We start from the raw sequence: 12,837 nt of genomic DNA, 5'->3' as shown, positions 1-12,837 counted from the left end.
GCAGATCCACCTGGCCTTACGAAGCCCACTCTATTTTTAACCGTACATTCTCGTAGCTCGACTGCCAGCTATCATGTGCAATGGATACATTCCTACCAAGTTTTTGTGCAACATTGCAGAAGGAACAGATAGCTTCTCATAGCCCTATTACATGACCTCATTCAAAATCAGTGAGGTGTCTTTGTTGCCTTTAAGGAAATCTGGGCTAACATCAGCTCACCACACCAGTCTCAAAGTAATTAACACTCACAATTGTTACTGTGTGTATTTAAAGCAAACCTGATTTGCATCTTTTTAGTGGTGTTAGTAGCACCATTCTTATGCGACTGATGTGCAGTTTGAGTAGACACCATATTCCACATACAGAAACATTTCTGCCAACATTCGTTTATATTCACAACTCTTTCTTGATTTTGAGATTTTTTTTTTTTTGTCTGTTGTGTATTAGTTGTAAGACACTGTATACATAACACAGAATTTCAGGGAGATATTTTTTCCTGTCAGTTGTATTATTAGTTATAAAATGGTTCAAATGGCTCTGAGCACTATGCGACTTAACTTCTGAGGTCATCAGTCGCCTAGAACTTAGAACTAATTAAACCTAACTAACCTAAGGACATCACAAACATCCATACCCGAGACAGGATTCGAACCTGCGACTGTAGCGGTCGCTCGGCTCCAGACTGTAGCGCCTAGAACCACACGGCCACTCCGTCCGGCTTATTAGTTATAAGCCATTGTATACATAACATGGAATTTCATGGAACACATGGGTATGATATTTATTTTCGAACCTCTGAATTTCGTATGCTATGAAGGGAATGAAGCATAAGGGTGTTAGATCGATGTTGTTCATTGATTGATAAATTGAGAAGCAACATGATGTCACAAATACAAATGAGCTTTTTGGTCTCAATGTAATACTCCTGTATATTAACATGTGTACATTGGCCAACTAACAGGAACTCATAACTTTCACATTGAGTTATGCATACAAAGAGGAACACAGTGGTATCATACTGGATTGTACTCTCAGTTCATTACTGAAGCTGATTATATTTACTTCTGCGCAAAGGCTGGCCACTTCCAGTACTTTACAAAGGAGTCAGCTACACAGCTCTATTGGAAAACCAGTTGTTCGTTTTTGTCAGTGGTAGCTGACCTCTTCCACACTCAGATACCACCTCCTACAAGCTGCTGGTGGTTTCAGCACCATACTTGTGTGCTGTGACCTCATAAATTAAAAATATAGTTATGAGAGTTCGCACAAAGATCTTTATAATATAACTGGATAGATAAAATTTCTTCTCACAAAGTGGTGCAAACACACACATAAAAGAAGATTATAATTATGCAAGCTTTCAGAGCCAGTGGCTCCTTCTGGCAGAAGGGTTGGTGGGGAAGGAAGAGGGGGGAAAGGAAAAGGACTGAAGATGTCTAGGAAAGGAGGCAGATTGTGGAAAAATCACCCAGACCCCCAGGTCAGGGGGAGACTTTCCAGACGGAATGAGAAGGAAAGTCTTTCCTTCTCATCCTGTATGGTAAGTCTTCCCCATTCGTTCTCATCCTGTCTGGTAAGTCTCCCCTGACCTGCGGTTCTGGGTGAGTTTTCCAAAATCTACCCATTTTCCTAGATCTCTCCAGTCCTTTTTGTAAACCCCTGTATCTTCCCCTTCAACCCTTCTGCTTGAAGAAGGAACCATTGGCTCCATAGAGATTGCGTAATTATAATTTTCTTTTACATGTGTGTTCTGCTGCCACTTGGTGAGTAGATTTTTTATCTATACAATTACATTATATTGTCAAAAATTGATTTTCTTTGTTATCATAAAGAACTTTGTTATAAACACATTTACCCAGTGGTGTACTAGAATGTATCACCAGAACTCATTGCTTCTCAAGAGAATCAAAATGCTGTTCAAAACGTTTGCTCAATCATTGCACCACATTAGTAATGCCTATAGCTATTCTGCGATTGTCTGCTTACTTTCATTTGTGACTTACTGAGAGCACAAATTGCTTCTTCAGTAGTTTGAAGAAATTTGAAACACTGTGTGCCGTTTTGGAGCTGTGGAGATAGTGGTGCATTACTTTTGATTATAACATTACAAAAATTAGCTTTTACCATCAAAAAATGTTTTGAGTGTTGTTTCATGACAATACAATGAGAAATCTGTGTTGTTTCCCAACTGTTTTCAGTAATTGGCCTTTTGGTGTATGCCAGCAACTAGCAGCATTCCTTGTCAGTTTCCTGTTGACAGTGTAAAGCGTAATCGTGCCCTTTACATTGATTAGGTCTGATATACTACTGCTTTTATAGATTTGTGAGCAGGAGAATATTAAGGATGTTTAAAATGCTGTCAAAACGAAAAACATTAATGCATAATTACAAAAGAATTTACATGCTAATACTATTTCCACAGAGACCATGTCAGTTGTTTTTGAAGGATGCAGAAGAAATAAAAACTTATAAATGTGTTTTTACATCTGCCAGATGAGCACAGTGTGCCAGATTTGGACTTGAACTGGAACCTTGCCATTAACGAGCAATGGTCTTACCAAGTGAGCTATGCAAGCACGACACATGACCCGACCTCACAGGTTTATTTCTGGCAGTACCTCTCTCCTACTTTCCACGCATTGGATTCACATGACAACAGTCCAAACCAGTCTCTGGCCATTTTCCATGATTCCCTTTAATTGCTTCAGGCAAATGCTGGTATGGTTTCTTTGAAAGAGGATGGTCAACTGCCTTCACCATCCTTCCCTAATCCGATGGGATCGATGACCTCGCTGTTTGGTCCCCTCCCTCATATCAACCAACCCACTTTCCACACTTCAAAATGGCTCTCTGCATTACTTGCTAAACCGACCCTCTTGGAAGGAATGATATTGTTCAGAAATGTCTTAGCCATTGCAAACATGTAAATGTAGAACTGTGAAAGTCTGCGAGTAATTCCAAGAGTATTAAAACAAAAGTTTGCATACTGAGGCCTTATTATTGTATTGAAGAGGCATGGAAGTCTGAAGTTACATGTAATTCTCAGTATGTTGTTTTGTTAATGTATCAACTGGTTTGACTTATAAATTCATCATTGGTTACTGATAGATCCTTCAGGTCTCTCTTATTAGTATTATTATTTCTGCCAAGTTACTGAAAATATATCTTTCTAAGTGATGGACATTTTCCTTCTGTGTTAAGCGGTATTAACTTTCTATATAGATTCTTTATTTCTGGTATTGATTCTGTGAACTGAGCTGTTGATCTGAAAGACAGCAACATTATTTACAACAAATTTTGTTATGTAATAAATTTATTCAGAAACACCAGTTAGTGTATACACTTCTGTGAACAGACCTCTGTCCCAAAGGACTGCTGTCAGTACCTTTTTCCCTGTAAAGAAACTGTCTTGTCACTCAATATAATTTCTCTGTTCCAGCAAGTTGCACAGCAATTCTGGATGACTTTCCTTCATTGTGGCTTGTCAGTCTACAGTTATTGTTTCTATATTTGATACAAGTTGACTTGTGTACGTTTTAGATCCTTGTGGTATCTTTCCCAGCTATCACGACATCGTCCTCTTGATTTCTTCTCAGTAGTGTTGATCTCAGTCTGCTGAATGGGTCTTGTGGCAAGGCACTCTCTTCATAAGACAATACTATTGCAATAATTTAACACCACCAACCTCCAGCAAACATGTGCTTAATAACACCTTCAGTTTGAGATTATTTTGTTCTAGGATGGACTGATTGAGAATATAGTTGCTAAGATGATACCTTAAAGCTGGTTTGATAACCCTTGCATATCTTCTGCAGTTTATATCCATTTAAACATGCTTACAGTAGTTAAGTTTTGGTCTCCATCTATAATTTAACCCCCCCTCCCGTGAAACACACACACACACACACACACACACACACAAACACACGTACACCCAAACATTTTCTTCCAATACCATGTCAGCTATTCTTGGATAATAGGGGAATGTGTCGTAGTAACCTCTCTCCGCTTTCAATCAAGTATGCGGTAAAGAACTTTTCCTCCCAAGTGATGTCATAGTAAAGGCCATTTCATGTAGTTGAAAGCTCCAAATATAGACGAAAGTTGTGGTGTTGATTATCTTTTGATTATTTTACAGGGTGTTTCAAAAACACATTTACAAAAGTTTGAGCAGGATGTCATCTTACCAAAACAAGAAAAAGGTGTAGTAAACATGGGCTGTAAAGCACCTATGTTAAGAGCTATGAGCATTTTTTCAGTAGAAGGCAGCAAGATGAAAAAGGATAGCTCGCACACATCACCACCGTCTCTGTCTACTGAGGCCAGACTCGGCAGACGTAAACCGTGATCGTGTGTGTGTGTGTGTGTGTGTGTGTGTGTGTGTGTGTGTGTGTGTGTGTGTGTGTGTGTGTGTGTGTGTATGAGGTGTGTTTGTGTGAATGTGGTGCATGTTGTCTATTTCAGAAGAAGGCCTTCTGGCTGAAAACTTGTGTGTATAGTAGTCCTTTTGTTGTGGTTGTTGTGACTCAGTGTCTCCGCTATATGGTGAGTAGCAATCTATCCTTTTAACAATACTGTCATTATTATAGCCTACAGAAGAGATGGGCCATGGTATACACCCCCCCCCCCCTCCCCCCCCGCCCCACCCGTTAAGCTGTCCCCAAAGTTTGCAAAAGTATTTTTGAAACACCCTGTGTATTTTTGTTGTTATTGAAGCTATCAGGTAATGACTTTTTCTTGGTGTATGTAAATATTTTGTTGATGCTAGTACCCAATACATTCTGGAAGATTTTCTCTTTATAGTAAATTCTCATGTGTAAATTTTCATGCAGCTGTCTAGTTATCTCTAGTCTACTTAATTTTAGTTTCAGTTGTACATTTTCTGAAAATTGACACCAGTTACTTTCAAATATTTTGTTTTGCTGTTTGTCTTTGAACTGTTGGGTATCAAGTAAATTCTTACCAATTCATTACCAATTCTTTTGAATTGATCACCCTATAGAATTCTTGTACGTTTCAGGTGTTCTTGTCGTCAATGTGACGTGGCGAGGCAAGACTTACGTTGGCACACTGTTAGACTGTACGCGGCATGATTGGGCACCTCCAAGGTAAATGTGTTTCCAAAAATCTTGTAAATTCTGTCAGTCATAGAATATGAGAGTATAAATCTCAGTGAAACATTTTAGTGAAAGTTCACAGCCATAAGTGAAATTTTGGCTCTCGTGGTGTTAATTCCAGCCCTTCATCCTTTAATTGCTTTTGAGGATCCTGCTTTACCACTAAGCTTGGCTGTTCAGTTTAAGTGACAAAAATAAAGGAGCTTCCACAATTGCTACTGAATTTACTCCTGAATAACAAAATCATTATATTTTGAATGACAGTATTGTAATACATTTGTTGCTTAGCTGCCTCAGTGTTTGATTGTGATTTTATTAAATAACTAGTGTATGAGGGAATGCTTTGTTTGTGAATTGGATATATATCCTAAACTCCTTTTCCCCATGATCTCTCTGCCCATGTCCTCCCGTCCCCTCTCTTTGCCAATCCCCTCCTCCACCCCTCTCTCTGTGTATCATCTTCTCTTCCCTCTCTATGTACAACACCCGCACTCTCTGTCCATCTCATTCTCCCCCTCTTTATGACCCCTGCCCCCAGTTCTTTCTTACTGCTGTCTGACCTTGAGCCTTGTTTATTGTTATTGGAAATGAAACCTGATTGAGAATTGAAGTCACTTAAAACAAATGAATAAATTGGTTGATGGTAACTTCAGTGACAGTATTTTGCATACTTTTAATCTGTGAATGGGTAGGATTACAAAGTTTCGGACAATTCAGATTCTGTAACCGTAGTAGTAGTAGTAGTAGTAGGATAATTGTAAGCTAATAAGCCATAAATACAACCTTACTGCTTTCTATAAACATAACAGCACATTGTTGTGTACACAGTTTTTGTTTGGAAATATATATATAAGAAAGAACGTATTTGGCAGAAACAATTTGTCTAAGGGTATACATGCCCCTCTCTTGTCGGTGAAACTGACTGAGAGAAAGAAAACTGAAGCTGCACATGCAGTCAATTTTAACTAAAACCAGTACATTCTCATTTGCATGTTCATTAGATTATAGTGTAAAAATTCGAAGTAAATTGCAAGTATTTTTTGAAATTTTTGGTAATAACGTTGAATGACGACTTATCTTTATATAATAGTATAGATAAATTAGTAACTTGTATGACAAGTCTAAAAGTGTACATAATATTGCCAGTCAAGAAATTAGGTGGATACGAGAAACCGAATCTGGGATATGGTGACAGATACAGCCTGAACTTTGTTGCTATATCTTGCTTGTGTCATTAGCAGTTCAATGTGTGCTTCTTTCAGATCACTTGATTTAAACATGGAGCTAAAGAATTAAGTTGTGATTAGGATTAATTGCTGATGACTCCATGATAAACAGTTTTGCATGGCACATGTCTGTAATGCATTTGATTACTTGATTTCAAGGTTGTGTTGTGAACTTTATAATGTAAAATCGTCAATATAATTTTATGTTTGTAATATGTTATTCAGATCAACCTTAGCACTTATATGGCAATTAACTGTTTACAGGTTTTGTGATTCACCAACAAGTGACCTGGATGCGAGGACGCCCAAAGGAAGAGGGAAGAGGGGACGAGCTGCAGCAAGTACAACCCCAGGAGGAGATTTGAGCAACTTCACAGAAACCCGGTCATCTGTACATAGTAAATTAAGAAATGGTGGTGCCAAAGGGAGACGAGGAGCTGCTAGTGGATCCAATAATTCTGGTGCAGGGACAGCTGGTACGGGTTCCCCAACACCTTTTGTTTCTCCAAGACCTGAAACCAATAACAAAAGAAAAGGTCGTTCTCCTGAAGAAGAATCTCCCACTTCGGCAAAGAAAACGAGAGTACCTCCACCACCAACCCCATCTGGGGGAAGCAGCAGTCCTCCTTCCTCACCTGTATTGCTGGAGTGTCCAGAACCCAATTGCTCGAAAAAGTACAAGCATATCAATGGGCTGAAGTACCATCAGTCACATGCCCATGGGTCAGCCGAAGATGATGACACCAAGGATGCTGCCAGCACATCAGAGAATGATGAGAGCAATGCTGAGGCACCAAGTCCCAGTCCAGCACCTTCTCTCAAGTCACCAGAGAAGCAACCGGAAGTACAACCACAAAGAAAAGAGGAAATGGTGAATGGTACAGTTCAGAATGCTGCTAGTCCATCTCCGGCATTAGCTACTCAGGAGCCTCCAAGTCAACCGGCGACACCAAAGAGTGGAATAGTGACTCCACCTACACCTCAGCAGCTGCCGCCTGCTGTCCCTCCACAGGCTTCAACTGCTCCTCCTGAACTGGTGTCAACACCGGTGCCTCCTATGGGTGCTGTTTCGAGTCCTGAAACAAAGAATTTGGTGAAACCTGGTGTCTTAAGATTTGTGCCACCTGTGGAAGACTTTTCGGTTGGTGTTTTCTGCAATAACAAACAAGTTTTGCCTCCAACAAGCGTAAGTGGAAACGGTGCTCCTGTGTCAGCCATTCGAGCTGTGAACGTTGCTGTGCCTCCCAGTCAGACTCAGCCACAACCACCTCCACCACCACCACCACCACCACCTCCTCCTCCTCCTCCTCCACCACCACCAACCCAGCAGAATGTATCTCAGACTCAACCACCACCTCCAGTGCAATCTCAGCCACAACTGCAGCCACAGCCACCACAACCACAGCCTGCTCCTCCACCACCACAGCAACAGCAGCAGCAGCAACAGCAACAACAACAGCAACAGCAGCAGCAGCAAGTTGTTCCGCAACCACCATTGCAACAGGCCCAGGTTCAAAGCCAGCCTCTTCCACAGCCACAATCAATTCCTCTTGCACAGACACAACTGCCATCAGTGGCAAAACCACCACAGTTCAAAGTGAAATCTACAGCTTCCCTCATGCCTGATGACAAGAAAGATAGGACTAAGCTCCAAGGGCACAAGAAGAAAAATAGAAAATCTCCTGCAGGAAGTCCACACCCACAACCTGAACAACCCAGTTTTGGCTTGGATCCATCTAATCGTGAGGATGTACAAAGTCCAGCGTACTCTGACATATCTGATGATGCAGCACCAGTTCTTGAATCAGAAGTTGGTGACAGCAAAGGAAAAGTTCAAAGTGCAGACAAGAAAGGAGATGTTGGACAGGGTCCCTCACCCCATTCCATTCCCCATTATGGCATGTATCCTTTCTTTGGGCAACCTCCTTATCTTGTACCTTCAGTACAGGATGGAAAACCAAAAGACAATGGAGAGAAAATTATTGATAACAAAGTACCCGAAAAGGACAAAAAAGATAGTACTAACAGTAATGAGTACCAGCAAAAACCAATGCAGCCTCACTATTATCCTTACCCATACATTCATGGATATCCATATGGCCTGGAGACTAACTATCCTATGACAGCAATGCAGCCGGATGACAAAATTAAGGAACTGCAAGGTAAAGATGACAAAAGTCCAAGTCCTATTGAACATTCAAAACCACTGCCATCAGTTCCGAGTCCAATTCAAGTCCCTAATCCAGCTAAGCTGAAAAATGAGGCAAGTGCAGGTATAAAAGAAAAGCACCAAAATGAAAATCACCAGATTCTTAAAGAGAGTATCGAAATGAAAAATCAGATGAACTCTTACGTTTATTCACGGCAGCAGCAGCAGCAGCAGCAGCAGCAACAGCAACAACAACAACAACAGCAGCAGCAACAACAGGAAGACTTACGGCGCTTTTACCTCTATCCTGAACAACAAAACCAGCAGCAACAACAACAGCAGCAGCAGCAGCAGCAGCAACAACAACAACAGCAGCAGCAGCAGCAGCAGCAGCAGCAGCAGCAACAACAACAGCAGCAACCGCAGCAACCACCGCCGCCACCACCACCACCTATGCAGCAGCAACAGCAGCAGCAACAACCACGTCGCAAGGAGCCACAGGGTGTATCAGAGCCATCTGTTAAGCCACCAGGTCCATTGCCTAAACCTGCTACGTTGTCCAGTCCAAGCCATAAGCATAAAGACAAGCTTCCTGAAGAGAAGAAAGAAGAGAAAGTGAAGCAAGAAGGAGTTAAACCAACAATGGAGACCCAAGGCCCTCCACCTCCGCCCACCTCTTCCTATGCATACATCCACCCTGGATACATGCAACCCCCACATTATGGAGCACTACCATTTGACCCAAGTCATACTGTATATCGCAGTGTCCTGGTCCCTGGTCCATATGGAGCCAATCCCTACCTGCATCCTCAGTTGCCGAGGTATCCTCATGCACCAGAAGACCTGTCGAGGCCTCCTTCTGGACCTGCTAAAGCTTTAGATCTCCTGCAGCATCATGCAAGTCAATATGCATATGCCAGCACACACAAAATACACGAGTTGCAAGAACGAGCCCTAAAATCACCTACACCAAAGGCACCAGCTTCGGCAGCATCTCCATCAGGTCCGGTAGGACCGTTACCTTCCGGTGGGCCACAGCAAGCAGTGGCACCAGGGCAGCCACCGGCCGGTGCACCGCCGGGACCAGTACCTCCGGCACCACCAGGCAAGCAGGTGGCCGCTGCAGCCGGCAATGGCGGTGATGGGAAGGAAGCGCGGTCGCCGCCTCCGCAGCGCCACGTTCACACGCACCACCACACGCACGTCGGCTTGGGCTACCCTTTGTTGGCTAGCCAGTACTCCACACCTTACGGAGGTAAGCCCATGGTCAGGCCGTGACAGTAGGTGGCCGGGGTTACCTCCGGCAGTAGCTAGTCGTTGTCGCAAAGTGCGGCACGTTTCGTCTGTAGTACACCATATTGGTGGCACCTACTTACGCACCCTCGTTCTGGAGAGCTCACAGTCGTATTTTGTTACCAAAAGAAGTCGTTGCGATGCTGTGTATATTGTTCTCGCGATAAAATTATGTAGCATTTTAGAGAAGTCTGTGATATAACTTGTGGCATTATTGCGAAGCAGTGGGCACCAGTTCTTTATTCTCGCATTTGCAATGTATTCGAGCTGAAGTTGGTGTTTAGTGTGTGTAAGTCACTGCCTAAGACTGGAGAGTGCCTCGTCTGTAATGAGTATAAAATTGCTGTACAAGGATAAATTATCGAATTAATTTGTCCAGAGTATTTTAAAAAAGATTTATTTTTCACGTCGCTTCGAAGTTGTTAAATTTGTGGCACCAATAATTTAGTCTTCCATTTGTGTCGAAGCAACTGTAAATTACGCTTTTGCTTTCAGTAAACACTGCCATTTACTTGTATTACTTGACTGATGGTGTGCTGGATTTTTCAATTCCATTGTAACTGAGTAAAATGTGCATTTAGACGTGTAATATGTTTGTATTACTAGTTGAATATACCTTTAGACAGTTTACGAGGTTGGCAGATCTAATAAGAAAGAGATGCACAATATACAAGGAATGTAGTGCCTATTTATCTACTGAAGATGACAGTATATATATCTTTCTAAGTAATCTGCCTGTATCTCGGCGCACGGATCGTTTGTCGGTCGGAAGTAAAATTTTTTTCCTTGTGGTTCAGGGAAATATTTCTGGATTGAGACTGATAATAGCAGGCAGTTTTAGGGAAGGGGAATTGATAGAAATGCACTACCAAAGCCGGTGCTAATATACCTCTTTTCTGGTTGCAGCGGCTGTGCTAGCGAGCCAGCAGGCGGCAGCCGTGGCCGCAACGGTCATCAATCCGTACCCACCAAAGTGAAGTGCGCCTAGCTTATACACAGGCTGCGAATGTAGCGTACACTTCTGTATGTGGGAGAAAGACTATTGGCTTCTTGTTGGACTGAGAGAGAGAGGGAGAGACCCTTGTTTTTTTGTAAGTACTGGATGTGCTGTCAGAGGGACTGCTCATCTTCTCGCAACAGTACGGGTGTGGTGCTGTTCACACAGTGAGGCACCTTTCAGCGGAATAGAGTGAGCTGTATTATGTGCGTATGAGTGTGTTTTCGTTGTCTTCACTGACAATTTGACATAGTGAATACTAGTGTATGCTGTTGTCAGGAATTGTTTTATTTATAGATTGCCTGGCAATTGTGAGCCATTCCAAGTGCATCTGTTTTGTAGGTGTATGTGAGAAAGACTGGTGTGCACTGGAAATTTCTGTTGAATCTTACCTTGTGTGTGTGTGTGTGTGTGTGTGTGTGTGTGTGTGTGTGTGTGTGTGGGCGCGCACATTAGTGTTAGAGAGAGAGAGAGAGAGAGAGAGAGAGATTTACTGTATAATTGTACCATAGTGTAACAAGATTTGTGTAAATATTATAAAGAGATGACTCGCTGCCCTTTGGGATGCTTTAGTTTAAGTAGTCTGAATGTGGAAAGTTTAAACTCTGTGTGTATTTTTAATGTTTTTGAATTAATTAGAAAATGGCAATGTTTATTATTCTCTACACAAGGTACATTTAATATTTTTGGTTGATATTATTTTCCAGATATTGTGGAAATATATTAACCCGTTCCAGTTTTAGTGGAATGAGATGTACAGTAACTGAAAATCAAATTATATTATAATAAATATAGTTGTATATTATATTTGCTTAGAAGAATAAGAGAACAAAAAACCTGATTGTTGTTGTTACTCATTACTTTCCTGTCACCTTGTACATATTCACATTCCAACCATATAGACTGTGATATTTTTTTAAATTTCTAGTGATAAAGTAGGTGTAATTCTTATTCAATACTGGTCAGAACAAAAATCATCTTTATCTAATAATGTTGCTCTTAAGTTCTGTTGTTACAAAATTTAATCTGGTTTTTGAAGTAAGCAAATACCAAATAAAACTGGTGTATAAATAAAGTGGAATAATGGTGCCTCTTGTATAAATCACAGGAATTTTTTGCATTGTATTTTAATAATGTAATTTAAATTTTAACATAATTGATGAGGTTTAATTGTACCAAGACTTGATATACTTAAAAATATGAAAAAAGCTGAAGTACAACACATTAGTAATATTTCCCTCCATGTGAGAATGAATGCTCTTCATTTATGGAGAGTTACGATCTCAGATATTCCCTCCTCCTCTTTTTTTTTTTCTTGTCGCACTGTTACAAATTCTAAACATGTCTCATTTTGCTAGGGGCAGTGGGAGAGATGGCACACAACCAGTTTTAATGGTTGAATCAGGAAGCAGATTCAGTGATGAGTTTTTTTTTTTCCAATTCTGTTAATTTTTGTACATTCTGAACTTCTGACTTTCTTCTAATGCTTCAGACTTTAAAGCAGAGATTTTTGTATAAAATATATCACAATAAAATGTAATTCATAATATTAATTTTTTGCATCAATACAACCTAATAAGTCATCAAAAAATTATGTTCAAGTGTAGAAGATAATGAACAACTTAAATTTATGTATGGAAATATTGCATGTTGTGGACACTACACATTTCAGTACCCTAATTTGCTCTAGCTGACAATATTAGTAACAAAGCAGTCTGTTCAGTGTTTAAAATTGCATTATATCCCAGGTAAGCGTAACTGCTTTTGAATTCCAGTCAAAACAAAATCCAGGCCTAGTTTTTGTACCCCTTCATAATAATAAATAATTTGATGGGGATATATCTGACCTCTAGCTCCGGAGAATGTGCGTCAGAAACATTACTGATATTACAGCACTTGGAAGTGGCACTACCATGACCAGGAAATGGTGCTACAGTGACCAGCCTTACCACCAATGACAGCAGTAAGAGCACTTTCTGCTGATGTGCACCTAGTTGATGTTACAAATGTGACACAACAAACACATGCATATGTATGTGCATAATGTATTGTAA

General features: G+C 40.8%; 1 protein-coding gene across 1 annotated transcript in view; it reads left to right on the top strand.

Annotated features, from left to right (window-relative positions):
- The window catches only part of LOC124613642 (zinc finger protein 608), a 290,686-nt gene extending 278,350 nt beyond the window's left edge, over window positions 1–12,336 (top strand). The window contains exons 5-7 of the mRNA XM_047142358.1: window positions 5,022–5,109; window positions 6,609–9,748; window positions 10,693–12,336. Coding sequence (XP_046998314.1) covers window positions 5,022–5,109; window positions 6,609–9,748; window positions 10,693–10,763 — 3,299 coding nt within the window. The 3' untranslated portion in view covers window positions 10,764–12,336. The remainder of the gene's footprint in view (window positions 1–5,021; window positions 5,110–6,608; window positions 9,749–10,692) is intronic.
- The last annotated feature ends 501 nt before the right edge of the window (window positions 12,337–12,837 follow it).

The sequence above is a fragment of the Schistocerca americana genome, chromosome 4 (assembly GCF_021461395.2).
Source record: "Schistocerca americana isolate TAMUIC-IGC-003095 chromosome 4, iqSchAmer2.1, whole genome shotgun sequence".
Classification (NCBI taxonomy): domain Eukaryota; kingdom Metazoa; phylum Arthropoda; class Insecta; order Orthoptera; family Acrididae; genus Schistocerca; species Schistocerca americana.
This window is presented reverse-complemented; position numbering and strand designations above follow the sequence as displayed.